The sequence below is a fragment of the Entelurus aequoreus genome, linkage group LG21 (assembly GCF_033978785.1).
Source record: "Entelurus aequoreus isolate RoL-2023_Sb linkage group LG21, RoL_Eaeq_v1.1, whole genome shotgun sequence".
NCBI lineage: Eukaryota > Metazoa > Chordata > Actinopteri > Syngnathiformes > Syngnathidae > Entelurus > Entelurus aequoreus.
In genome coordinates this window covers 2,420,292-2,446,130 of record NC_084751.1, presented here as the reverse complement: position 1 = coordinate 2,446,130, position 25,839 = coordinate 2,420,292, and the positions used below count along the sequence as shown (strand labels likewise).

Genomic DNA, 25,839 nt, shown 5'->3' with positions numbered 1-25,839 from the left:
ATGTAAATAAAAGAAATATATATATATATATATATATATATATATATATATATATATATATATATATATATATATATATATATATATATATATATATATATATATATATATATAGCTAGAATTCACTGAAAGTCAAGTATTTCATACATATATATATATATATATATATATATATATATATATATATATGAAATACTCGAGTTGGTGAATTCTAGCTGTAAATAACCACGCCCCCAACCACCCCCTACCCCCCACCTCCCAATATTGGAGGTGTCACGGTTGGCAAGTATGGGAGTCTCCCGGAAAAATCGGGAGGGTTGGCAAGTATGTTGCTAGGTCGGGATAGCCATTCAAAGAAGGTGAATTCATTAAAAAGTGCATGTTGGATTTTTTTTAAGAAATATTTTCTTGCGGCCCAGCCTCACCCAGTTTCTGCATCCAGTGGCCCCCAGGTAAATTGAGTTTGAGACCCCTGCTTTAAAGGCCTACTGAAACCCACTACTACCGACCACGCAGTCTGATAGTTTATATATCAATGATGAAATCTTAACATTATAACACATGCCAATACGGCCGGGTTAACTTATAAAGTGACATTTTAAATTTGCCGCTAAACTTCCGGTTCGAAACGCCTCTGAGGATGCCGTATGCGCGTGACGTAGACCGGCGAACACGGGTATGCCTTCCACATTGAAGCCAATACGAAAAAGCTCTGTTTTCATTTCATAATTCCACAGTATTCTGGACATCTGTGTTCGTGAATCTGTTTCAATCATGTTCATTGCATTATGGAGAAGGAAGCTGAGCAAGCAAAGAAGAAAGTTGTCGGTGCGAAATGGACGTATTTTTCGAACGTAGTCAGCAACAACAGTACACAGCCGGCGCTTCTTTGTTTACATTCCCGAAAGATGCAGTCAAGATGGAAGAACTCGGATAACAGAGACTCTAACCAGGAGGACATTTGACTTGGATACACAGACGCCTGTAGAGAACTGGGACAACACAGACTCTTACCAGGATTACTTTGATTTGGATGACAAAGACGCAGACGTGCTACTGTGAGTATGCAGCTTTGGCTTTTTTTTGCGTAGGTACGTAACTTTTTTAAAATATATAAGCTTTATGAACCTTGGGTTAGGTGAACGGTCTTTTGGGCTGAGTGATTGTGTGTGTTGATCAGGTGTTTGAATTGTATTGGCGTGTTCTATGGAGCTAGGAGCTAGCATAGGAGCTAGGAGCTAGCATAACACGTACCGTACCGTACGTGCGCGTCACGTACGTTACTTTTTAAAAATATATAAGCTTTATGAACCTTGGGTTAGGTGAACGGTCTTTTGGGCTGAGTGATTGTGTGTGTTGATCAGGTGTTTGAATTGTATTGGCGTGTTCTATGGAGCTAGGAGCTAGCATAGGAGCTAGCATAACACGTGCCGTACCGTACGTGCGCGTCACATACGTAACTTTTTAAAAATATATAAGCTTTATGATCCTTGGGTTAGGTGAACGGTCTTTTGGGCTGAGTGATTGTGTGTGTTGATCAGGTGTTTGAATTGTATTGGCGTGTTCTATGGAGCTAGGAGCTAGCAGAGGAGCTAGGAGCTAGCATAACAAACACGCAGGTGTTTTTATGCAGGATTAATTTGTGGCATATTAAATATAAGCCTGGTTGTGTTGTGGCTAATAGAGTATATATATGTCTTGTGTTTATTTACTGTTGTAGTCATTCCCAGCTGAATATCAGGTCACCCCCGGCTCTCACAGCATCTTCCCTATCTGAATAGCTTCAACTCCCCACTAGTCCTTCACTTGCACTTTACTCATCCACAAATCTTTCATCCTCGCTCAAATTAATGGGGAAATTGTCGCTTTCTCGGTCCGAATCTCTCTCACTTCATGCGGCCATCATTGTAAACAATAGGGAACTTTGCGTATATGTTCAACTGACTACGTCACGCTACTTCCAGTAGGGGCAAGCCTTTTTTTATCAGATACCAAAAGTTGCGATCTTTATCGTCGTTGTTCTATACTAAATCCTTTCAGCAAAAATATGGCAATATCGCGAAATGATCAAGTATGACACATAGAATAGATCTGCTATCCCCGTTTAAATAAAAAAAATTCATTTCAGTAGGCCTTTAAAACGTCATTTAGAATATATAAGTGGTTTTTGTCGCCCCCCAGTGGTCAGCTAAAATACAACAGGATTAGTAAGGTAGCTGCAATGTTTATATACAATGTAAATGCCATCAAAGTGGTGTTTTACACGTGTTTTCTATTAGAAAATGATTAGAAATAATAATGTTTTAATGTTTTTGGACATAATGATCGAAGCCGAGACTTTTTACGTAATGTGTTCCTTTAAAGATGCTCATAAAGTTGTATTGTCATGTTTGAAAGTAGACATACTTTGTGTTTGACTTGTATAAAAGATAGTAATAAAAGTTTTTTTTTTTTTTTTTTTAAAGTCATCTCTCGCCCATTCAGTGTGCTGTGGTGGACTTTCACGTCACCCACGAGTGAAAGCTCCACCAGCTCTCACTGTCCTGCAGGGACTCTCAGGACGGGATGCGCTCTTCCTCCTCCTCTTCCTCCCACAGTCTTTTCCCACTAGAACATGCTTCTCTTCTTCTTCCAGGGACTTTTCCACGGTCGGACTAGCGAGGACGTGCTCGGTCTTCTCCCCGCCGCTATGCCACGGCAGTGAGCGCGCCCAGGACAGGATGCCCGCCACCGGCACCGACTCGCTCAAAGCGTCCGCTTTCATTCCGGTGTGCACGGCCGCCTTCCTGCTGGTGGCGGCCACGTCACTCTTCTTCGTCTTCACGTGAGTCCCCCGCACTTTTGACTCTTATCGTCGATACATGCACCCTTTTAGAGGAGCCGATACCAACTTTCAGACATATGTGCAACATGCATCCAACCAACCTTGTCTCCACTGTATGCATACTGTACATACATCCAACCACCCATGCATCATCCATCCAGCATGCACCCCATCATCCATGAATGCACATGTAGCCATCCAACCAACCAATAATGCAACATGCATCCAACCAATCAACCTTGTCTTGATTGTATGCATACTGTACATGCATCTCAACATTCAACCACCCATGCATCTCAACATCCATCCATGCATACATCCAGCCACCCATGCATCTCAACATCCATCCATGCATGCATCCAACCACCGATGCATCTCAACGTCCATCCATCCATGCATGCATCCAACCACCAATGCATCATCCATCCAGCATGTGTCCCATCATCCGTGAATGCAAACGTAGCCATCCAACCAACCAATAATGCAACATGCATCCAACCAACCTTGTCTCAGCTGTATGCATACTGTACATGCATCTCAACATCCAACCGCCCATGCATCTCAACATTCAACCACACATGCATCTCAACATCCATCCATGCATGCATCCAACCACCCATGCATCTCAACATCCATCCATGCATGCATCCAACCACAAATGCATCGTCCATCCAGCATGTGTCCCATCATCCTTAAATGCAAACGTAGCTATCCAACCAACCAATAATGCAACATGCATCCAACCAACCTTGTCTCTTTTATATGCATACTGTACATGCATCTCAACATCCAACCACCCATGTATCATCCATCCAGCATGCGTCCCATCATCCATGAATGCACATATAGCCATCCAACCAGCCAATAATGCAACATGCATCCAACTAATCAACCTTGTCTTGACTGTATGCATACTGTACATGCATCTCAATATCCATCCATGCATGCATCCAACCAACCACCCATGCATCTCACCATCCATCCATGCATGCATCCAACCACCAGTGCATCGTCCATCCAGCATTTGTCCCATCATTCATGAATGCAAACGTAGCCATCCAACCAACCAATAATGCAACATGCATCCAACCAACCTTGTCTCCATTGTATGCATACTATAAATGCATCTCAACATCCAACCACCCACGTATCATCCATCCAGCATGCGTCCCATCATCCATGAATGGATGATTCAACCGTCAATCCAACATCCATCCATGGGCTCCTGCTTCGATCATGCACACGCTGTACGTATCCAACCAACCATCAATGCAACGCCCAGCCATCAGATCCTGCATCCAACGTCCAGCCATCCAGCCTTGAGTCATACATGTGTCCAAGTGTCACATACTGTCAGCATCCATCCATATCTACATACATCCGTCATCATCCACAAACCTGTCACGATCCATTTACATCCATCCACTCCTGCGCCTTATCATCCAACCCATTCATTCATTCATTCATCATCCATCCATGGAATCCTGCATTTGTGCCTCTATATGCATCCATCCAGCCATGCATTGTTGCATCCAACCGTCAATCCAACATCCATCCATGGGCTCCTACACTGATCCATGCACATATGCATCCATCCGACCAACCATACATCCATGTAACATCCATCCATCCATTGGATGCTGCACTCATGCATGCATGCATCCATCCATACCGGCATGTATCCATCCAACCATCCATGCAACATCCATCCATCCCTCCATGGTATCCTGCATCCATCCCTGTATGCATCTGTCCATACATGCATTGTTGCATTCAACCGTCAATCCAACATCCATCCATGGGCTCCTGCTTCGATCATGCACACGCTGTACGTATCCAACCAACCATCAATGCAACGCCCATCCATCAGATCCTGCATCCAACGTCCAGACATCCAGCCTTGAGTCATACATGTGTCCATACTGCCATATCTACATGCATCCATCATCATCCACAAACCTGTCACAATCCATTCACATCCATCCACACCTGCGCCTTATCATCCAACCCATTCATTCATTCATTCATCCATCCATCCATGGAATCCTGCATTTGTGCCTCTATATGCATCCATCCAGCCATGCATCGTTGCATCCAACCGTCAATCCAACATCCATCCATGGGCTCCTACACTGATCCATGCACATATGCATCCATCCGACCAACCATACATCCATGTAACATCCATCCATCCATTGGATGCTGCACTCATGCATGCATGCATCCATCCATACCGGCATGTATCCATCCAACCATCCATGCAACATCCATCCATCCCTCCATGGTATCCTGCATCCATCCCTGTATGCATCTGTCCATACATGCATTGTTGCATTCAACCGTCAATCCAACATCCATCCATGGGCTCCTGCTTCGATCATGCACACGCTGTACGTATCCAACCAACCATCAATGCAACGCCCATCCATCAGATCCTGCATCCAACGTCCAGCCATCCAGCCTTGAGTCATACATGTGTCCAAGTGTCACATACTGTCAGCATCCATCCATATCTACATGCATCCATCATCATCCACAAACCTGTCACAATCCATTCACATCCATCCACGCCTGCGCCTTATCATCCAACCCATTCATTCATCATCCATCCATAGAATCCTGCATTTGTGCCTCTATATGCATCCATCCAGCCATGCATCGTTGCATTCAACCGTCAATCCAACATCCATCCATGGGCTCCTACACTGATCCATGCACATATGCATCCATCTGACCAACCATACATCCATGTAACATCCATCCATCCATTGGATGCTGCATTCATGCCTGCATGCATCCATCCATACCTGCATGTATCCATCCAACCATCTATGCAACATCCATCCATCCATCCATGGTATCCTGCATCCATCCCTGTATGCATCTGTCCATACATGCATTGTTGCATTCAACCGTCAATCCAACATCCATCCATGGGCTCCTGCTTCGATCATGCACACGCTGTACGTATCCAACCAACCATCAGTGCAACGCCCATCCATCAGATCCTGCATCCAACGTCCAGCCATCCAGCCTTGAGTCATGCATGTGTCCAAGTGTCACATACTGTCAGCATCCATCCATATCTACATGCATCCGTCATCATCCACAAACCTGTCACAATCCATTCACATCCATCCACACCTGCGCCTTATCATCCAACCCATTCATTCATCATCCATCCATGGAATCCTGCATTTGTGCCTCTATATGCATCCATCCAGCCATGCATCGTTGCATCCAACCGTCAATCCAACATCCATCCATGGCCTCCTACACTGATCCATGCACATATGCATCCATCCGACCAACCATACATCCATGTAACATCCATCCATCCATTGGATGCTGCATTCATGCCTGCATGCATCCATCCATACCTGCATGTATCCATCCAACCATCTATGCAACATCCATCCATCCATCCATGGTATCCTGCATCCATCCCTGTATGCATCTGTCCATACATGCATTGTTGCATTCAACCGTCAATCCAACATCCATCCATGGGCTCCTGCTTCGATCATGCACACGCTGTACGTATCCAACCAACCATCAATGCAACGCCCATCCATCAGATCCTGCATCCAACGTCCAGACATCCAGCCTTGAGTCATACATGTGTCCATACTGCCATATCTACATGCATCCATCATCATCCACAAACCTGTCACAATCCATTCACATCCATCCACACCTGCGCCTTATCATCCAACCCATTCATTCATTCATTCATCCATCCATCCATGGAATCCTGCATTTGTGCCTCTATATGCATCCATCCAGCCATGCATCGTTGCATCCAACCGTCAATCCAACATCCATCCATGGGCTCCTACACTGATCCATGCACATATGCATCCATCCGACCAACCATACATCCATGTAACATCCATCCATCCATTGGATGCTGCACTCATGCATGCATGCATCCATCCATACCGGCATGTATCCATCCAACCATCCATGCAACATCCATCCATCCCTCCATGGTATCCTGCATCCATCCCTGTATGCATCTGTCCATACATGCATTGTTGCATTCAACCGTCAATCCAACATCCATCCATGGGCTCCTGCTTCGATCATGCACACGCTGTACGTATCCAACCAACCATCAATGCAACGCCCATCCATCAGATCCTGCATCCAACGTCCAGCCATCCAGCCTTGAGTCATACATGTGTCCAAGTGTCACATACTGTCAGCATCCATCCATATCTACATGCATCCATCATCATCCACAAACCTGTCACAATCCATTCACATCCATCCACGCCTGCGCCTTATCATCCAACCCATTCATTCATCATCCATCCATAGAATCCTGCATTTGTGCCTCTATATGCATCCATCCAGCCATGCATCGTTGCATTCAACCGTCAATCCAACATCCATCCATGGGCTCCTACACTGATCCATGCACATATGCATCCATCTGACCAACCATACATCCATGTAACATCCATCCATCCATTGGATGCTGCATTCATGCCTGCATGCATCCATCCATACCTGCATGTATCCATCCAACCATCTATGCAACATCCATCCATCCATCCATGGTATCCTGCATCCATCCCTGTATGCATCTGTCCATACATGCATTGTTGCATTCAACCGTCAATCCAACATCCATCCATGGGCTCCTGCTTCGATCATGCACACGCTGTACGTATCCAACCAACCATCAGTGCAACGCCCATCCATCAGATCCTGCATCCAACGTCCAGCCATCCAGCCTTGAGTCATGCATGTGTCCAAGTGTCACATACTGTCAGCATCCATCCATATCTACATGCATCCGTCATCATCCACAAACCTGTCACAATCCATTCACATCCATCCACACCTGCGCCTTATCATCCAACCCATTCATTCATCATCCATCCATGGAATCCTGCATTTGTGCCTCTATATGCATCCATCCAGCCATGCATCGTTGCATCCAACCGTCAATCCAACATCCATCCATGGCCTCCTACACTGATCCATGCACATATGCATCCATCCGACCAACCATACATCCATGTAACATCCATCCATCCATTGGATGCTGCATTCATGCCTGCATGCATCCATCCATACCTGCATGTATCCATCCAACCATCTATGCAACATCCATCCATCCATCCATGGTATCCTGCATCCATCCCTGTATGCATCTGTCCATACATGCATTGTTGCATTCAACCGTCAATCCAACATCCATCCATGGGCTCCTGCTTCGATCATGCACACGCTGTACGTATCCAACCAACCATCAGTGCAACGCCCATCCATCAGATCCTGCATCCAACGTCCAGACATCCAGCCTTGAGTCATACATGTGTCCATATCTACATGCATCCATCATCATCCACAAACCTGTCACAATCCATTCACATCCATCCACACCTGCGCCTTATCATCCAACCCATTCATTCATTCATCCATCCATGCATGTGTTCATCATTCATACATCCATCCATCCTGATTTACGCATGCAATTGCTAAACTAGTTTCCCCCTGCTATAATTGTCACGTGACCCATAAAAGCAGGAGCACATGCTGCCTTGGTGCCGTGACACCGATCTGAGGACGAAATGTTGCACTTTTACCGATAAGACATGACACCTTTTCCCACCGACACCAGCGCCCCACATTGAGATCGACCACGATGCACTTTTCAACATGCCGCCTCCCACAAAAAGCCTCCCTGGGAGCGAGGTTTTGACCTATTTGTGGGGAGATTGGAAAGAGTCCACACGAGGCTGAGATCCATTTAAAATGTAAACAGATAAAAACCTCAAAGCACATTCCCATACTGAATGATATCAGCTGTGCTCCGTGGTGACCTTTCACCTCCATGGCCACATCTGCCCCACTTTCACCGTACGCCTAGACGTATATGTTGCAGCTTTTTACACGGACGGGAACGCGGCGGCAGATTGGGAGTGCAGGAGGATTAGGATGCTCGATGCCATGTGATCCCCATCTGGGAAAAAGGGAGTCAGAAACCTTTCTTTCCACGTCACATGTGTCACACTCACGCAGAGAGATCCCGGGTTTGATTTCATTCTCGGTCATCCTTGTGGGATTGTCAATAAATGCGTGTTTAGTTGGAGAGGAACATCCCATCATGGTTAAACTCGCGCTATTGAACAGGCCCGAAAAGGAGCAGGAAGAAGCAGAATTGATCCTATGCTTTATAGAGATAAATGCTTTAAAATGTAATATCGGACATTATCGGTATCGCCCAATCACATAATATCTACGGCTTTTCACACACACAAGTGAATGCCATTCATACATGGTCAACAGCCATACAGGTCACACTGAGGGTGGACCGTACAAACAACTTTAACACTGTTACAAATATGCGCCACACTGTGAACCCACGCCAAACAAGAATGACAAACCCATTTCGCGAGAACATCCGCACCGTAACACAACATAAACACAACAGAACAAATACCCAGAACCCCTTGCAGCACTAACTCTTCCGGGACGCTACAATATACACCCCCCGCCACCCACTATCCCCCCAACTCAACCCCGCCCACCTCAACCTCCTCATGCTCTCTCAGGGAGAGCATGTCCCAAATTCCAAGCTGCTGTTTTGAGGCATGTTGAAAAAAAATAATGCACTTTGTGACTTCAATAATAAATATGGCAGTGCCATGTTGGCATTTTTTTTTCTATAACTTGAGTTGATTTATTTTGGAAAACCTTGTTACATTGTTTAATGCAGGGGTCACCAACGCGGTGCCGGCGGGCACCAGGTAGCCCGTAAGGACCAGATGAGTAGCCCGCTGGCCTGTTCTAAAAATAGCTCAAATAGCAGCACTTACCAGTGAGCTGCCTCTATTTTTTAAATTTTATTTATTTACTAGCAAGCTGGTCTCGATTTGCCCGACATTTTTAATTCTAAGAGAGACAAAACTCAAATAGAATTTGAAAATCCAAGAAAATATTTTAAAGACTTGGTCTTCACTTGTTTAAATAAATTCATTATTTTTTTTTTACTTTGCCTCTTATAACTTTCAGAAAGACAATTTTAGAGAAAAAATACAACCTTAAAAATGATTTTAGGATTTTTAAACACATCAACCTTTTTACCTTTTAAATTCCTTCCTCTTCTTTCCTGACAATTTAAATCAATGTTCAAGTAAATTAATTTTTTTTATTGTAAAGAATAATAAATACATTTTAATTTAATTCTTCATTTTAGCTTCTGTTTTTTCGACGAAGAATATTTGTGAAATATTTCTTCAAACTTATGATTAAAATTCAAAAAAAATATTCTGGCAAATCTAGAAAATCTGTAGAATCAACTTTAAATCTTATTTCAAAGTCTTTTGAATTTCTTTTAAAATTTTTGTTCTGGAAAATCTAGAAATATAGCTTGGTCCAATTTGTTATATATTCTAACAACGTGCAGATTGTATTTTAACCTATTTAAAACATGTCATCAAAATTCTAAAATTAATCTTAGTCAGGAAAAATGACTAATGATGTTGCATAAATTTTATTTTTTATTTTTTCAAGAAGATTCAAATTAGCTAGTTTTTCTCTTCTTTTTTTCGGTTGAATTTTGAATTGTAAAGAGTCGAAATTGAAGATAAACTATGTTTCAAAATTTGATTGTCATTTTTTTCGTGTTTTCTCCTCTTTTAAACCGTTCAATGAAGTGTAAACATCATTAATTATTAATAATAACATAGAGTTAAAGGTAAATTGAGCAAATTGGCTATTTTCGGCAATTTATTTAAGTGTGTATCAAACTGGTAGCCCTTTGCATTAATCAGTACCCAAGAAGTAGCTCTTGGTTTCAAAAAGGTTGGTGACCCCTGGTTTAATGCATCCAGCAGGGCATCACAACAAAATGAGGCATAATAATGTGTTAATTCCACGACTGTATATATCGGTATCGGTTGATATCGGAATCGGTAATTAAGAGTCGGACAATATCAGAATATCGGATATGGGCAAAAAGCCATTATCAGACATCTTTAATGCTTTATTTACTTGCTGTGTGTCAGAGGCACCACAGGTGGAAATTAGTCCGAACATATTTGCATATTATGCATGTGTTCATAAATATGTACCTATTCTAAATAAAGGATGAAAAAACTCAATAATGAGGAAAAATAAGCAGTTAGTAGCATTGGCCCCCAAAAAAAGAAGAAAAACATAAGCAATATATGCACATCCATCCATTCATTTTCAAAATAATCTTACTCATCAATCACCGAGTATTATTTATTTAATTTTTTATTGTGATTACTTATGGAGTATATTGTGAATAAATTGAGAACAGGAAGTGAACAAAAGTTTTAGCAACTGTTATGTCAAAGAAAAGGGGTAGGGTTAAAGAAGCTCTGCTTCTTCCTACTCCTTTTCGAACATGTTGAAAAGACAAACTGGAAATTGCGATGTATCATGTTGTATGCACGCATGTTCCAAAGGAACTCAAACTCAAATATATGAATATTAGGTATATGGATTTTATAATGGCCGCATTTTTTTATGAGTGGCATAATAGTCGCGTACAAATTTGTGTGAATTATGCAAAATTATTTAAATTTGGTCCCCATGAACCATATTAAGTCTTTTTCCCCAGGGGCCCCAGTAAGAATGATCAGCACATTACTTCATCAGTCCAGAGATTTACAGACGTGTATGAGCTAACTGGGCAGTGGACATTTTACACCATTTTTTGTAATGCCTCCACAACCTGTAGAAAGGGTGGTCCCCACAAGTCATGATCAAAAACTTGGTCCCCATTCCAAATGATAACTAGAATGTGTGTGTGTGTGTGTGTGTGTGTGTGTGTGTATTCTTCCTTGCCATCTTCCTGCTTTTGTTCTCCAGACCTTGAACTTGTTTTTTTCAACGTTACGCCTCCTCCACACAAAAAAAAAAAAAAGAAAAAAAAGCAGCAGATAAAAAAATCCATACTTCCTGCTTTGACCAGCTATTTAGAGAAAAGCTCATTTTTTTTGCAGAAAGTCAAGTAAAATATCTAAAAAAATAAAATAAAATCTAATTTTGCTGAATCCGCACCAAAATGTACAGGAAAGTATTCACAACCCTTCACTTTCCCCACATTCTGTTGTGTTACAGCAGGGGGTCACCAACGTGGTGCCCGCGGGCACCAGGTAGCCCGTAAGGACCAGATGAGTAGCCCGCTGGCCTGTTCTAAAAATAGCTCAAATAGCAGCACTTACCAGTGAGCTGCCTCTATTTTTTTAATTGTATTTATTTACTAGCAAGCTGGTCTCACTTTGCCCGACATTTTTAATTCTAAGAGAGACAAAACTCAAATAGAATTTGAAAATCCAAGAAAATATTTTAAAGACTTGGTCTTCAATTGTTTAAATAAATTCATTATTTTTTTTACTTTGCTTCTTATAACTTTCAGAAAGACAATTTTAGAGAAAAAATACAACCTTAAAAATGATTTTAGGATTTTTAAACACATATACCTTTTTACCTTTTAAATTCCTTTCTCTTCTTTCCTGACAATTTAAATCAATGTTCAAGTAATTTTTTTTTTATTATTGTAAAGAATAATAAATACATTTTGATTTAATTCTTCATTTTAGCTTTTGTTTTTTTGACGAAGAATATTTGTGAAATATTTCTTCAAACTTATTATGATTAAAATTCAAAAAAATTATTCTGGCAAATCTAGAAAATCTGTAGAATCAAATTTAAATCTTATTTCAAAGTCTTTTGAATTTCTTTTAAAAAATTTGTTCTGGAAAATCTAGAAGAAATAATGATTTGTCTTTGTTAGAAATATAGCTTGGTCCAATTTGTTATATATTCTAACAAAGTGCAGATTGGATTTTAACCTATTTAAAACATGTCATCAAAATTCTAAAATTAATCTTAGTCAGAAAAAATTACTAATGATGTTCCAAAAAGATTCGAATTAGCTAGTTTTTCTCTTCTTTTTTTTGGTTGAATTTTGAATTTTAAAGAGTCGAAATTGAAGATAAACTATGTTTCAAAATTTGATTGTCATTTTTTTTTCGTGTTTTCTCCTCTTTTAAACCGTTCAATTAAGTGTAAATATCATTAATTATTAATAACAACAGAGAGTTAAAGGTAAATTGAGCAAATTGGCTATTTCTGGCAATTTATTTAAGTGTGTATCAAACTGGTAGCCCTTCGCATTAATCAGTACCCAAGAAGTAGCTCTTGCTTTCAAAAAGGTTGGTGACCCCTGTGTTACAGCCTCATACCAAAATGGAAAAAAAGTCATTTTTGTCCTCAAAATTCTGCACACAATACCCTATAATGACAATCTGAAACATTTTTTTTTTAGCATTTTGTGCAAATTCAATAAAAATAAAAAGTAAGAAATGACATGCATAAGTATTCACATCCTTTGCTCAATACTTTGTTGATGCACAGGCAGCAATTACACGCTCAAGTCTTTTTGAATACTAAGCAGTTTGGCCCGTTCCTCTTTGCAGCACCTCCATCAGGTTAGGTGGGAAGTGTTGGTTTTCCTCCAGGATGTCTCTGCACATTGCTGCATTTATCTTTCCCTCTAACCATTATCGTAGTCATTTTTATGTTGTCCTGCAACATAATCAAACAAACGGCGATGTCACTATATATTATGGTGCATATTTTTGTCTGCACGCCTTCCAAAACAAACTTTACTCATCTTAAGTGGACAGTACAAATATGTGTGTGTGTGTGTGTGTGTGTGTGTGTGTATGCTTGTGTGTGTGTGTTCTTGTATTTCTACCCTTCTTGAGACATCAACAGGGAAAAGTAGCTTCCATATTAGGACCGGTGAACAAGTTAGGACTGAAATTATGGTCCCAATACGGAAAACCATTGCATCTAATAGAGAGCCAAATACTAGAGTCCGTGAACATTGCTCCAAAGTCAGGATTTTTTTTTTTTAATTTAATGTGCATCCAAAAGTAAACATTGACAGGTGGCCATCTGTGGTCCGTGACTCATTTGTCATCGGCCTTAAGTACATTACAAAAAAAAACAAAAAATAGAGATCTCATTTGCACCCCTGGTGGTGAAATCTGTCGAAATGAGGGTGGTGCCAAAAAGGAGGGATTTTTTAAATTGACTGTGTGTTGGTTTTAAAAGTGCTCCCTCTCTGGTCAACATATGAAATGACAAGTGTGTGTAAACATTTGAAGTGCTCCCCCTCTGGTCAACATATGTAATAATAAGTGTGTGTAAGAAATACAAATGCGCCCCCTTTGGCCAAAATTAATAATAATAAAAAAAGAAGAAATATGTGTATAGTGACAAACTGTAATAACTTGAAGTAAATAATGAAGATTAAAAACCAATTACAAAAAACAAAACAAAAAAAACAAACTAAAAACAGTCTTTTTTTCACAATATGTCGAGTTTTTTCTTAGAAAATTGAAAACAATTTCTCATATTATTTATGTTTTGGTAATATTGCAATATTTTCTCGTAACGTTATGACTTTATGTAAAATTATTACTTTTTAATGCAAAATGGTGACATTTGTCATATCAAATTCCGACTTGTATCACAATATTCCCAATTTTTTTGTTGTTCTTGTAAAATAGTGACATTTTTTTGAGTGAAATTATGACTTTTGTCATAATTTTGCCAAGTGAAACGCCGATGATTATTATAATATTGCCAACATTTTTAATTTTCTTATAAAATTGTGACTTTTGTCGAGTGAAATGACGACTCTTCATAAAATTGTCAACATTTTAAACTTTTCTTGTAAAATGGCGACTGTTATTGAGTAAAATTCCAACTTTTATCATAATATTGTACAAATGTTCAGTTTTTCTTGTAAAATTTTGACTCACGTTGAGTAAAATGACAACTTTTATTATATGACTGCCAAAATTCTACGTTTTTCTTGTGAAATTGTGACCTTTTTCTTGTAAATTTCCAACTAATTTTTCACAACAAGCTTGTTTATATATGCATAGTATGCATATATTATTAATGTTTTAAATACAAATCTTTATATATCTAGAAAGGGTGGTCCTAAAGAGGGAGGCATTTTTCTCAGGTCTCAGGAAGGTAACAAATACAATAATATGTGTGTGTGTGTGTGTGTGTGTGTGTGTGTGTGTGTGTGTGTGTGTGTGTGTGTGTGTGTGTGTGTGTGTGTGTGTGTGTGTGTGTGTGTGTGTGTGAGTGTGTGTGACAGCCGACATAGTGGTGATGTCATTAACAGTATTTCAACAACTTGCAGCTTGACTGAACTGTCTGCTGTGCCACTGACCCACTGCAGGGATGAGGACAGCGTGAGCAGCTTACTACTGTGTGTGTGTGCGTGTGTGTGTGTGTGTGTGTGTGTGTGTGATTTAATACAGCTCTGACCATGGCTCTTTCATTAGGTAGAGGGCTTGTCTTGTGGGGTAATGAACTGTCCCTCCCTCGCGGCGCGGTCCAGATGGTCCTCGGACCAACGGAGTCCATCAGTAGACGAGCACATTTGTAATCCGGTTCTGAAGAAATCAGTGCCACCAGTTCTCACACGGCTGTGACATGATCCAATTATCTGACAGTAGAACGCAATCTGCAAGACACACATCACTTTATTGGGCTCGGTCAGTTTTTCTCTCTAAAAAGGAAAGCAAATATTGTTTTGATAGTGTTTTTAAACAAAAGGAAGCTGGTGTAAAAGATTTCAAATAATAGTTGTGAAAGAAATGGTTAAAAATAAATAAAAGGTAAATATGGAGATGAAGTGTATAGAAAATAAATGAAAATAACATAAAATGAACAAAACAAGGTTAAAAAAATATTCTAAAATAATACATTTTAATAATAAAAAATAAATATAATAATTTAAAACATATATATATAATATAATAATACAAAAATAAAATAAAATGGCGTAAATAAAAAAAGGTGCAGTGAAACTATATACAAAACTGGAGTGTCGGAAATAACAGCAAATTGTTTTAAATGTATTGAAATAAATAAGGTATGTGGGCTTGTATTAAGCCTCAGGGAGTTGAACGCCCCTGCCTTACATAGTTCCGGGTCACCCTTGGGCAAGGTGTAGTACCCGAATGCCCCCCCCATCAGGGTTACGATACCCCCCATGAACTATACTATAAGAGGATGCGTTACCCGGCCCGGAGGAAGCCCGGGGCCCTCCTCCGGAGCTAGGCCCGGAGGTAGGGCTCGTCAGCGAGCGCCTGGTGGCCGGGCTTGCCACGGAGCCCGGCCGGGCACAGCCCGAAGAAGCTACGTGGACACACCATCTTCTCTGCCACGTGGGCCCACCACCCGCGGTCGGAACCAGTGGGGTCGGGTGCGCTGCCAAGTGGATGGCAGTGAAAGTGGAGGCTCCAGACGGACCAATTCGGGGCAGCAGAGGCTGACTTTCGGGACGTGGAACGTCTCTACGCTGGTGGGGAAGGAGCCTGAGCTGGTGCGAGAGGTGGAGCGCTACCGGTTGGATCTGGTGGGGCTTACCTCTACGCATAGCAAGGGCTCTGAAACCACACTCCTGGACAAGGGATGGACCTTGTTCACTTCTGGAGTTGCTCAGGGCGTGAGGGCACAGGCGGGTGTGGGGATACTCACGAGTCCCCGGCTGAGTGCCTGTACGTTGGAGTTCACCCCAGTGGACAAGAGGGTCGCCTCCCTTCGCCTTAGGGTTGGAGGGGGGAAAACTCTGACTGTTGTTTGTGCATACGCACCAAACAGGAGTTCAGAGTATTCAGCCTTCTTGGATACCTTGCATGGGGTCCTGTATGGGGCACCGGCAGGGGATTCCATAGTCTTGCTGGGGGACTTCAACGCGCACGTGGGCAATGACAGTGATACTTGGACTGGCGTGATTGGGAGGAACGGTCTCCCTGATCTGAACCTGAGTGGTGGATTGTTATTGGACTTCTGTGCTAGTCACGGACTTGCGATAACAAACACCATGTTCAAGCATAAGGATGCTCATAGGTGTACCTGGTACCAGAGCACCCTAGGCCAAAGATCAATGATCGATTTTGTAATCGTATCAGCTGATCTGAGGCCGTATGTTTTGGACACTCGGGTGAAGAGAGGGGCTGAACTGTCAACTGATCACCATCTGGTGGTGAGTTGGGTTAGATGGCGGGGGAAACCTCTGGACAGACCTGGCAAACCCAAGCGTGTAGTGCGGGTGAACTGGGAACGTTTGGAGGAGTCCTCTGTCCGGAAGGACTTCAACTCCCACCTCCGGCGGGACTTCTCTGCCATCCCTGTGGAGGTTGGGGACATTGAACAGGAATGGGCAGTGTTCAAAGCCTCTATTGCTAAAGCTGCAGCTGCGAGCTGTGGCCAGAAGGTCTTAGGTGCCTCAAGGGGCGGTAACCCTCGAACACCCTGGTGGACAGTGGTGGTCAGGGAAGCCGTCCGACTGAAGAAGGAGTCCTACCGGGGTATGTTATCCCGGGGGACTCCGGAGGCAGTTGCAAGGTACCGACGGGCCCGAAGGGCAGCGGCCGTGGCTGTGGACGAGGCTAAGCAGAGGGTGTGGGAGCAGTTCGGGGAATCCATGGAGAAGGACTATCGGGCGGCACCAAAGCTGTTCTGGAAGACCATACGGCACCTCAGGAGGGGGAAGCAGGGAACCATCCAAGCTGTGTACGGCAAGGATGGGACTTTGCTGACTTCAAGTGAGGAAGTCGTAGGGCGTTGGAAAGAGCACTTTGAGGAACTCCTGAACCCAAATACATCAGACACACCCTCCCTGATAGGAGCAGGGCCTGAGGATGATGGGGGATCGACGTCGATCTCTCGGGGTGAAGTCACTGAGGTAGTTAGACAACTCCACGGTGGCAAAGCTCCGGGGGTTGACGAGATCCGTCCAGAAATGCTGAAGGCTCTGGGTGTTGATGGGCTGTCTTGGTTGATACGCCTTTTCAACATTGCGTGGAAGTCTGGGACAGTGCCGAGGGAGTGGCAGACTGGGGTGGTGGTTCCCCTTTTCAAAAAGGGGGACCAGAGGGTGTGTGCTAATTACAGGGGTATCACACTACTCAGCCTCCCTGGGAAAGTTTACGCCAAGGTACTGGAAAGGAGGGTCCGGCCGATAGTCGAACCTCAGATTCAAGAGGAGCAATGTGGATTCCGTCCTGGTCGTGGAACAACTGACCAACTCTTTATGCTTGCGGGAATCCTGGAGAGGGCCTGGGAGTATGCCTATCCAGTCTACATGTGTTTTGTGGATTTGGAGAAGGCGTATGACCGCGTCCCTCGGGAGATCTTGTGGGAGGTGCTGAGGGAGTACGGAGTGAGGGGAACCCTGCTGAGGGCCATCCAATCTCTGTACAACCAAAGCGAGAGTTGTGTCCGGGTGCTTGGATGTAAGTCGGATCCGTTTCCAGTGGGGGTTGGTCTCCGCCAGGGCTGCGCTCTGTCACCTATCCTGTTTGTGATTTTCATGGACAGGATTTCTAGGCGGAGTCGTGGCCATGGCGGAGAGGGTATACGTCTCGGGGGGCTAAAGGTTGCGTCACTGCTGTTTGCAGATGATGTGGTCCTGATGGCACCTTCGGTTCGTGACCTTCAGCTCTCACTGGATCGGTTCGCAGCCGAGTGTTCAGCGGCTGGAATGAGGATCAGCATCTCCAAATCTGAGGCCATGGTTCTCAGCAGGAAACCGATGGTTTGTACAGTCCGGGTAGGGGACAGGACTCTGTCCCAGGTGGAGGAGTTTAAGTATCTCGGGGTCTTGTTCACGAGTGAGGGAAAGATGGAGAAGGAAATCAGCCGGAGAATCGGAGCAGCTGGGGCAGTATTGCAGTCTCTCTGCCGCACTGTTGTGACGAAACGGGAGCTGAGTCAGAAGGCAAAGCTCTCGGTCTACCGAGCTATCTACATTCCTACTCTCACCTATGGTCATGAAGTGTGGGTAATGACCGAAAGAATAAGATCGCGGATACAAGCGGCCGAAATGAGTTTCCTCAGAAGGGTGGCTGGCATCTCCCTTAGAGATAGGGTGAGAAGTGCAGTCACCCGAGAGAGACTCGGAGTAGAGCCGCTGCTCCTTCGCTTGGAAAGGAGCCAGCTTAGGTGGTTCGGGCATCTCGTGCGGATGCCTCACGAGCGTCTCCCTAGGGAGGTCCTTGTTGCACGTCCCACTGGGAGGAGCCCCCCCGGCAGGCCAAGGACCAGATGGGGGGATTACATCTCCTCTCTGGCCTGGGAACGCTTCGGGATTCCCCAGGAGGAAGTCGCAAATGTTGCTCTGGAGAGGGAAGTCTGGGGGTCTTTGCTGGAGCTGCTGTCCCCGCGACCCGATTCCGGATAAGCGGTTGAAGATGGATGGATGGATGAAATAAATAAATTATAAAATATAGATTAAATGAAATATTATTCTAAATATAAATATAATGAGATTCATAACATAAAATAAAGTCATATCTCACAAAATAAAATGGGATAAAATGATCTAGTTGTCGGTGGACCACTTTGATACATTTACATATGAGTAGTCCAGGGGTGGGCAATTAATTTTTACCGGGGGCCGCATGAGCTACCCGAGCACTGCTGGAGGGCCACATCGACAATATTTCAATTAAATTTTGCTCAATATTATTTTTGATATATACCGTAAGATAAATAATAATAATAATAATAATAATAGTAATACTTCAACATAGTGTGTGTAACAGCATTCCATGACTAATATATATAAATTAACATTAATAATAAATGACAGTAAAATAAGCACACGTATGACTGAGGAGTCATAGTGTAACTTTGTGTGGTGTTTGAGTTGTCCGACTTTTTGTGTGGCCTTAAACGCACCAGTGGTTTAGTGCTATGCGTGTTGGTGACAGATGACAAGTTGGTTTTGGCCTGGTTTGTACGGCAGAAAATGACTAGTTTTTCGAGATAGAAGTGTTTTACTCATGTTTTTGGTGTGGTTATGTCCGAATATAAACAGTTTTGCTCAATAAAGTGATCGATATAATTCCTGGCCTCGAAGCATCTCGATAGACGTTACAATAATTGAACGGTGTTCAATTGAACGGTGTTGACGAACACCGTTAGGGCCGCTTGTTGTCACTGTCACTCAAAGTTGCATTGCAAAATTCCATAGAATAAATATGTTTATTTTGTTTATAATTCAGATGGGATTTGATTTGGTGCGCGGCATATACTTGCTGCGCGCAGCGGACGCTTGAGCAGTGCGCAATTGCGCAGGCGCGCACCTTAGGTGAGGGGACGTTGCTTTGCAGTTCATGTGTTGTTGGAAACACGCCATTCCTCATCAACTTTTCTCTTTTTGGCGTCTCGGGTATAAAACGTGCATCACTTGTCGCTGCATGTGCACCTTCACTCGCAGGTTACACACGGACACACGCCCATAAATAATACTTTTCAAAATAAAAGCAGCACAGTTGTATTGCGCGCAGGACATAGATGTTTTTTCAACTTTATTTTGTAATTGCAGTTGTTCACATTCACTCACAATCACGCACACGTCCACACGGAAGTAATACAAATAACGATTTTCAAAACAAAAGCAGCACCGTTGTATTGCACACTCGACATAGATACTTTTTAAAATTTATTTTGTAATTTATAATTGGCCTCACGCGGGCCGGACAGGGACGCACAAAGGGCCGGATGCGGCCCGCGGGCCGCAGAATGCCCAGGTCTGGAGTAGTCTATTGAATGTGTTTTATTTTCAAAATACTATAATAATTTTAGGGCATATAATACTTAAAAAAAAATAAAAATAAAGTGTTATTATATATTTTTTAATATTATAAAAAATAATAATTTTAAATATTTGTTCTTTTAAAAAAAATTTTTTTTTTAAACATCTAGTTGTCTGTCTATCTGTGTTGGCCCTGTGATGAGGTGGCGACTTGTCCAGGGTGTACCCCGCCTTCCGCCCGAATGCAGCTGAGATAGGCTCCAGCACCCCCCGCGACCCCAAAAGGGACAAGCGGTAGAAAATGGATGGATGGATAGTTAGAGACCAAGATAGTAGAACCTACCATGAGTGTATCATTGATATTTACATTATATCCTATATGTATCCTTTATATCACATATGTCAGAGTCAAGGCCCGCGGGCCATATCCGGCCCGCGAGAAGGTTTTTTACGGCCCTTGGGATGATCTTGATTTATTATTAGAACCGGCCCGCAGACCGCAGATCTTTTTTTTTTTTTTTTTTTTTTTTAGACCGCAGATCTTTTACACGCACCAAGCGGATGCCGGTCCAAGGTTCCGAAAGGGGGCGAGCGGCCCGCCGGGACGCGCCTGCCGGCCGAAGGGCTGCAGCCCGGCCGTCAGTCGCGGAGCCCGCCGTGCCACGCGCGCCAAGGGGGCGGGCCGAAACCCGGCCCCGAGGCCCTGAGACTTCTGCTTTGTTTCCCCAAACCGCGCGTCACCGCCGGGCCCGCACCACCGTCGGGCTGCAGCCCGAGCGTCGGTGGCGGAACCCGTCATGTGCCGCGCGCGCCAAGCGGAGCGGGGGGGTCAAGCGGGCCGAAACCCGCAGGCCACCCCCTCACCACGAGGCCCTGAGACTTCTGCGTTTGACCCCTACGCGCGGCCCGTCGGGACGCGCCCGCCGTCAAGCCACGAGGGCCAGCCGTCGGGTCGCGGAGCCCGCCGTGCCACGCGCGCCAAGGGGCGGGCCGAAACCAGCGGGGGGTTTCGGGCACCCAACTCGCCTCCCTCCCACGGAGGGAGGAGGGGGGTTTAATGTGAACATTACTGTGCAATCACATATTTAGAGTTTTTACTCAATTCAAGTTTAAAAGTTAAAGTTTAATATTTGTTTTCACTGCATGTTACTTCTCCTTAAACAAAGTGTTGTTTTTGATTTATAGATTTTTGCACTTTATTTTATTGTATTTCAATTTAATTATATTTTAAAAATATTTCAGTTGAGTGGATGATAGAAAATTGCTATTATTGTTTTTTTCTTTGAAGTAAATTTAGCCCACTTTTGCTAAAATAGAAAATATAGGCTACTGATGGTGCCTTGAATACCGGTTTCTTTCATTTAATGTTCATGTTATGGGGATTTTTATATAAAGGAAATTTGTCTTTTGTGTCTGTTGAAAATTAAAGATTACTGACAGAGCCATAAGAAAATATTGCTTTATTTATCTGATCATATTGGAATATATTTGTTAGGTTTTCAGTAGGTTCAATTAGGTTCACTAGACTATATGCGTCATTTAAAAATTTTTCAATGAACATTCGAACAGTCCGGCCCTCGGCTTGTAGCTAAATTTTTTATTTGGCCCTCCGTCCATTTGACTTTGACACCCCTGCTTTATATGATGTGTTGTATGATACATATAAGGCGCTGTGTGTGTGTGTGTGTGTGTGTGTGTGTGTGTGTGTGTGTGTGTGTGTGTGTGTGTGTGTGTGTGGGATGGGGTGGGGTGGGACTATCCACTGTGAGGATTCCACAATGGACTGGCAGAGAGGGCCTGTAATCCAGAGTTGATAATCCGTGGGGGGGATTAGTGGGTTTGCATCTGGCATGGCATCAGTAGGCGCGCCGCTCAGTGGGGACCCCTCCCCCATGGCCTTAGCCCACCCACCCAGTCTTCCAACCAGCCAGCCATTAGGTGGGTTTGGGGATTGGACCTGATTTAAAACACTTTTTTTTAGTGTTTTTTTTTTTTTTTCACTTTCCAATGAGTCCCATACAGAACTGCATTAGAAATATGGCCTCTTTAAGGGTAGCAGTAATGAATGCTGACAATACAATTACGGGTCTTCAAAACATCGCACTTTGTGATGCTTCTATTCATTTAGCCACGTTTACGTCCATCAATGTACTCCAGCCCCTCCTTCTAACCTCACATAGCCGTGACGCCATCAAACCAGAATATATGCAACGAGGGCTGTGGACTCATGTGATTAATCACAGAAAATGATGGCATTAATCATGAAATTATACACACTGGCAAATTGTACTTACATTGTTGGGCTGTGAACGCCCACTAGAGGGCCGCAAAAAAAAAAATCTGTTTCTCAGCTGTGGTCAGTACACTCAGTAGTAATACACTTTTCCACCACAAGGGGCGGTAACAACAATATATAACAAACAAGTCAAGTTTCTTAAGTACAAAATGATGACTAAAGTGGTAAAGCCTTTTTTTTTGTCATTTGCACTTTAATTTTAATGACAGCTTATTGAAGAACATCAATATTCTATATTATTAATTTAGTCAGAATGTATTTATTTTAGCACTGCATAATTGTGTTTTGCAGTATCTTTGATTAGTATTTTTTTTTTACAAAACCCAAAACCAATGAAGTTGGCACGTTGTGTAAATGGTAAATAAAAACAGAATGCAACCTATATTCAATTGAATGTACTGCAAAGACAAGATATTTAACGTTCAAATGTGTTATTATTGATTATTTTTGTCAAATATTAGCTCATTTAGAATTTGATGCCTGCAACATGTTTCAAAAAAGCTGGCACAAGTGGCAAAAAAGACTGAGAAAGTTGAGGAATGCTCATCAAACACTTATTAGGAACATCCCACAGGTGAACAGGCAAATTGGGAACAGGTGGGTGCCATGATTGGGTATAAAAGCAGCTTCCATGAAATGCTCAGTCATTCACAAACGAGGACGGGGCGAGGGTCACCACTTTGTGAACAAATGCGTGAGCAAGTTGTCGAACGGTTTAAGAACAACATTTCTCAACGAGCTATTGCAAGGAATTTAGGGATTTCACCATCTACGGTCCGTAATATCATCAAAAGGTTTAGAGAATCTGGAGAAATCACCGTGACTTTGGATCCCTCTGACGGTACTACATCAAAAACCGACATCAGTATGTAAAGGATATCACCACATGGGCTCAGGAACACTTCAGAAAACCACTCTCAGTAACTACAGTTGGTCGCTACATCTGTAAGTGCAAGTTAAAACTCTACTATGCAAAGCGAAAGCCATTTATCAACAACACCCAGAAATGCCGCTGGCTTCGCTGGGCCCGAGCTCATCTAAGATGGACTGATGCGAAGTGGAAAAGTGTTTTGTGGTCTGAGGAGTCTGCATTTCAAATTGTTTTTGGAAACTGTGGACGTCGTGACCAAAGCGGAAAAGAACCATCCGGACTGTTCTAGGCGCAAAGTTGAAAAGCCAGCATCTGTGATGGTATGGGGGTGTATTAGTGCCCAAGACATGGGTAACTTACATATCTGTGAAGGCGCCATTAATGCTGAAAGGTACATACAGGTTTTGGAGCAACATATGTTGAACAACTTAAGCTGTACATCAAGCAAGAATGGGAAATAATTCCACCTGAAAAGCTTCAAAAATGTGTCTCCTCAGTTCCCAAACGTTTACTGAGTGTTGTTAAAAGGAAAGGCCATGTAACACAGTGGTAAAAAGGCCCCTGTGCTAACTTTTTTGCAATGTGTTGCTGCCATTAAATTCTAAGTTAATGATTATTTGCAAAACAGTTTAGTTTCTCAGTTGGAACATTAAATATCTTGTCTTTGCAGTCTATTCAATTCAATATATTGTATGTTGGTAAGGATTTGCAAATCATTGTATTCTGTGTTTATTTACGAATTACACAAAGTGCCAACTTCACTGGTTTTGGGTTTTGTAATTGAAAATTGAGATAGGCTTCAGCACCCCCTGTCACCCCGAAAGGGACAAGCGGTAGCAAATGGATGGATGGAAATAGGATTAAAACCAAGAGTAAGATGACTAATGCAGTGTTAATATTTGAGTGGGCCCCTGTGTTCTGGAAACGTTTGGCCGGGTGGTGAAAAAGGTTAGGAACTCTGACTAGACTTTATATAAAACTGTTAGCAAGTTTTTGAGTAGATTGTGCATTCAAGTAAAAAGTTTCAAAATGTTCCTTCATGACATTCAGACAACAACATTGTATTTGTGTTCAAATTTTGGGCTCTTTTTTAAATTAATTTTCATCTACGCACGCAAGTGATAACCTGTGATTAATCCTGATTAATCTGAATCTGATTCAAATCTAGTAATATGTGACAAATCATATACAGTACAGGCCAAAAGTTAGGACACACCTTCTCATTCAATGCGTTTTCTTGATTTTCATGACTATTTACATTGTAGATTGTCACTGAAGGCATCAAAACTATGAATGAACACATGTGGAGTTATGTACTTCACAAAAAAAAGGTGAAATAACCAAAAACATGTTTTTTATTCCAGTTTCTTCAAAGTAGCCACCCTTTGCTCTGATTACTTTTTCGCACACTCTTGGCATTCTCTCCATGAGCTTCAAGAGGTAGTCGCCTGAAATGGTTTTCACTTCACAGGTGTCATAGTTTTGATGCCTTCAGTGACAATCTACAATGTAAATAGTCATGAAAATAAAGAAGACGCATTGAAATGAGAAAGTGTGTCCAAACTTTTGGCCTGTACTGTACACACACACACACACATACATACATACTGTACATACATACATACATACATACATATGTATATATATATATATATATATATATATATACATATATATATATATATATATATACAGCACAGGCCAAAAGTTAGGACACACCTTCTCATTCAATGGGTTTTCTTTATTTTCATGACTATTTACATCAGGGGTCCCCAAACTTTTTGACTCGTGGGCCGCATTGGGTTAAAAAAAAAATTAAAAAAAAAAAATAAAAATAAAATATATATATATATATATATATATATATATATATGTATATATATGTATATATATATATATACAGCCTGGCCCCCATATATATATATATATATATATATATATATATATATATATATATATATATATATATATATATATATATATATATATATATATATATATATATATATATATATATATATATATATATATATATATATACATACATTGTCTTTTTAATCCGTTTGGACGTTTAACATTGTCACGTTATCGATGTGAAAATTCATTTTTAGAAAATATGATTAGCCTGAGCGGCTAGGAGACACCGAGAGTAACAAGCGGTAGAAAATGGATTAGAAAGAAAAGATTTAAAAAAAAAAAAAAAAAAATGTAACTCT

At 42.1% G+C, this 25,839-nt stretch overlaps 1 protein-coding gene across 1 annotated transcript in view; it reads left to right on the top strand.

Annotated features, from left to right (window-relative positions):
• Window positions 1-2,426: 2,426 nt before the first annotated feature.
• zdhhc8a (zinc finger DHHC-type palmitoyltransferase 8a) overlaps window positions 2,427-25,839 on the top strand; it is a 47,482-nt gene continuing 24,069 nt past the window's right edge. Inside the window, exon 1 of the mRNA XM_062032205.1 lies at window positions 2,427-2,824. Coding sequence (XP_061888189.1) covers window positions 2,721-2,824 — 104 coding nt within the window. The 5' untranslated portion in view covers window positions 2,427-2,720. The remainder of the gene's footprint in view (window positions 2,825-25,839) is intronic.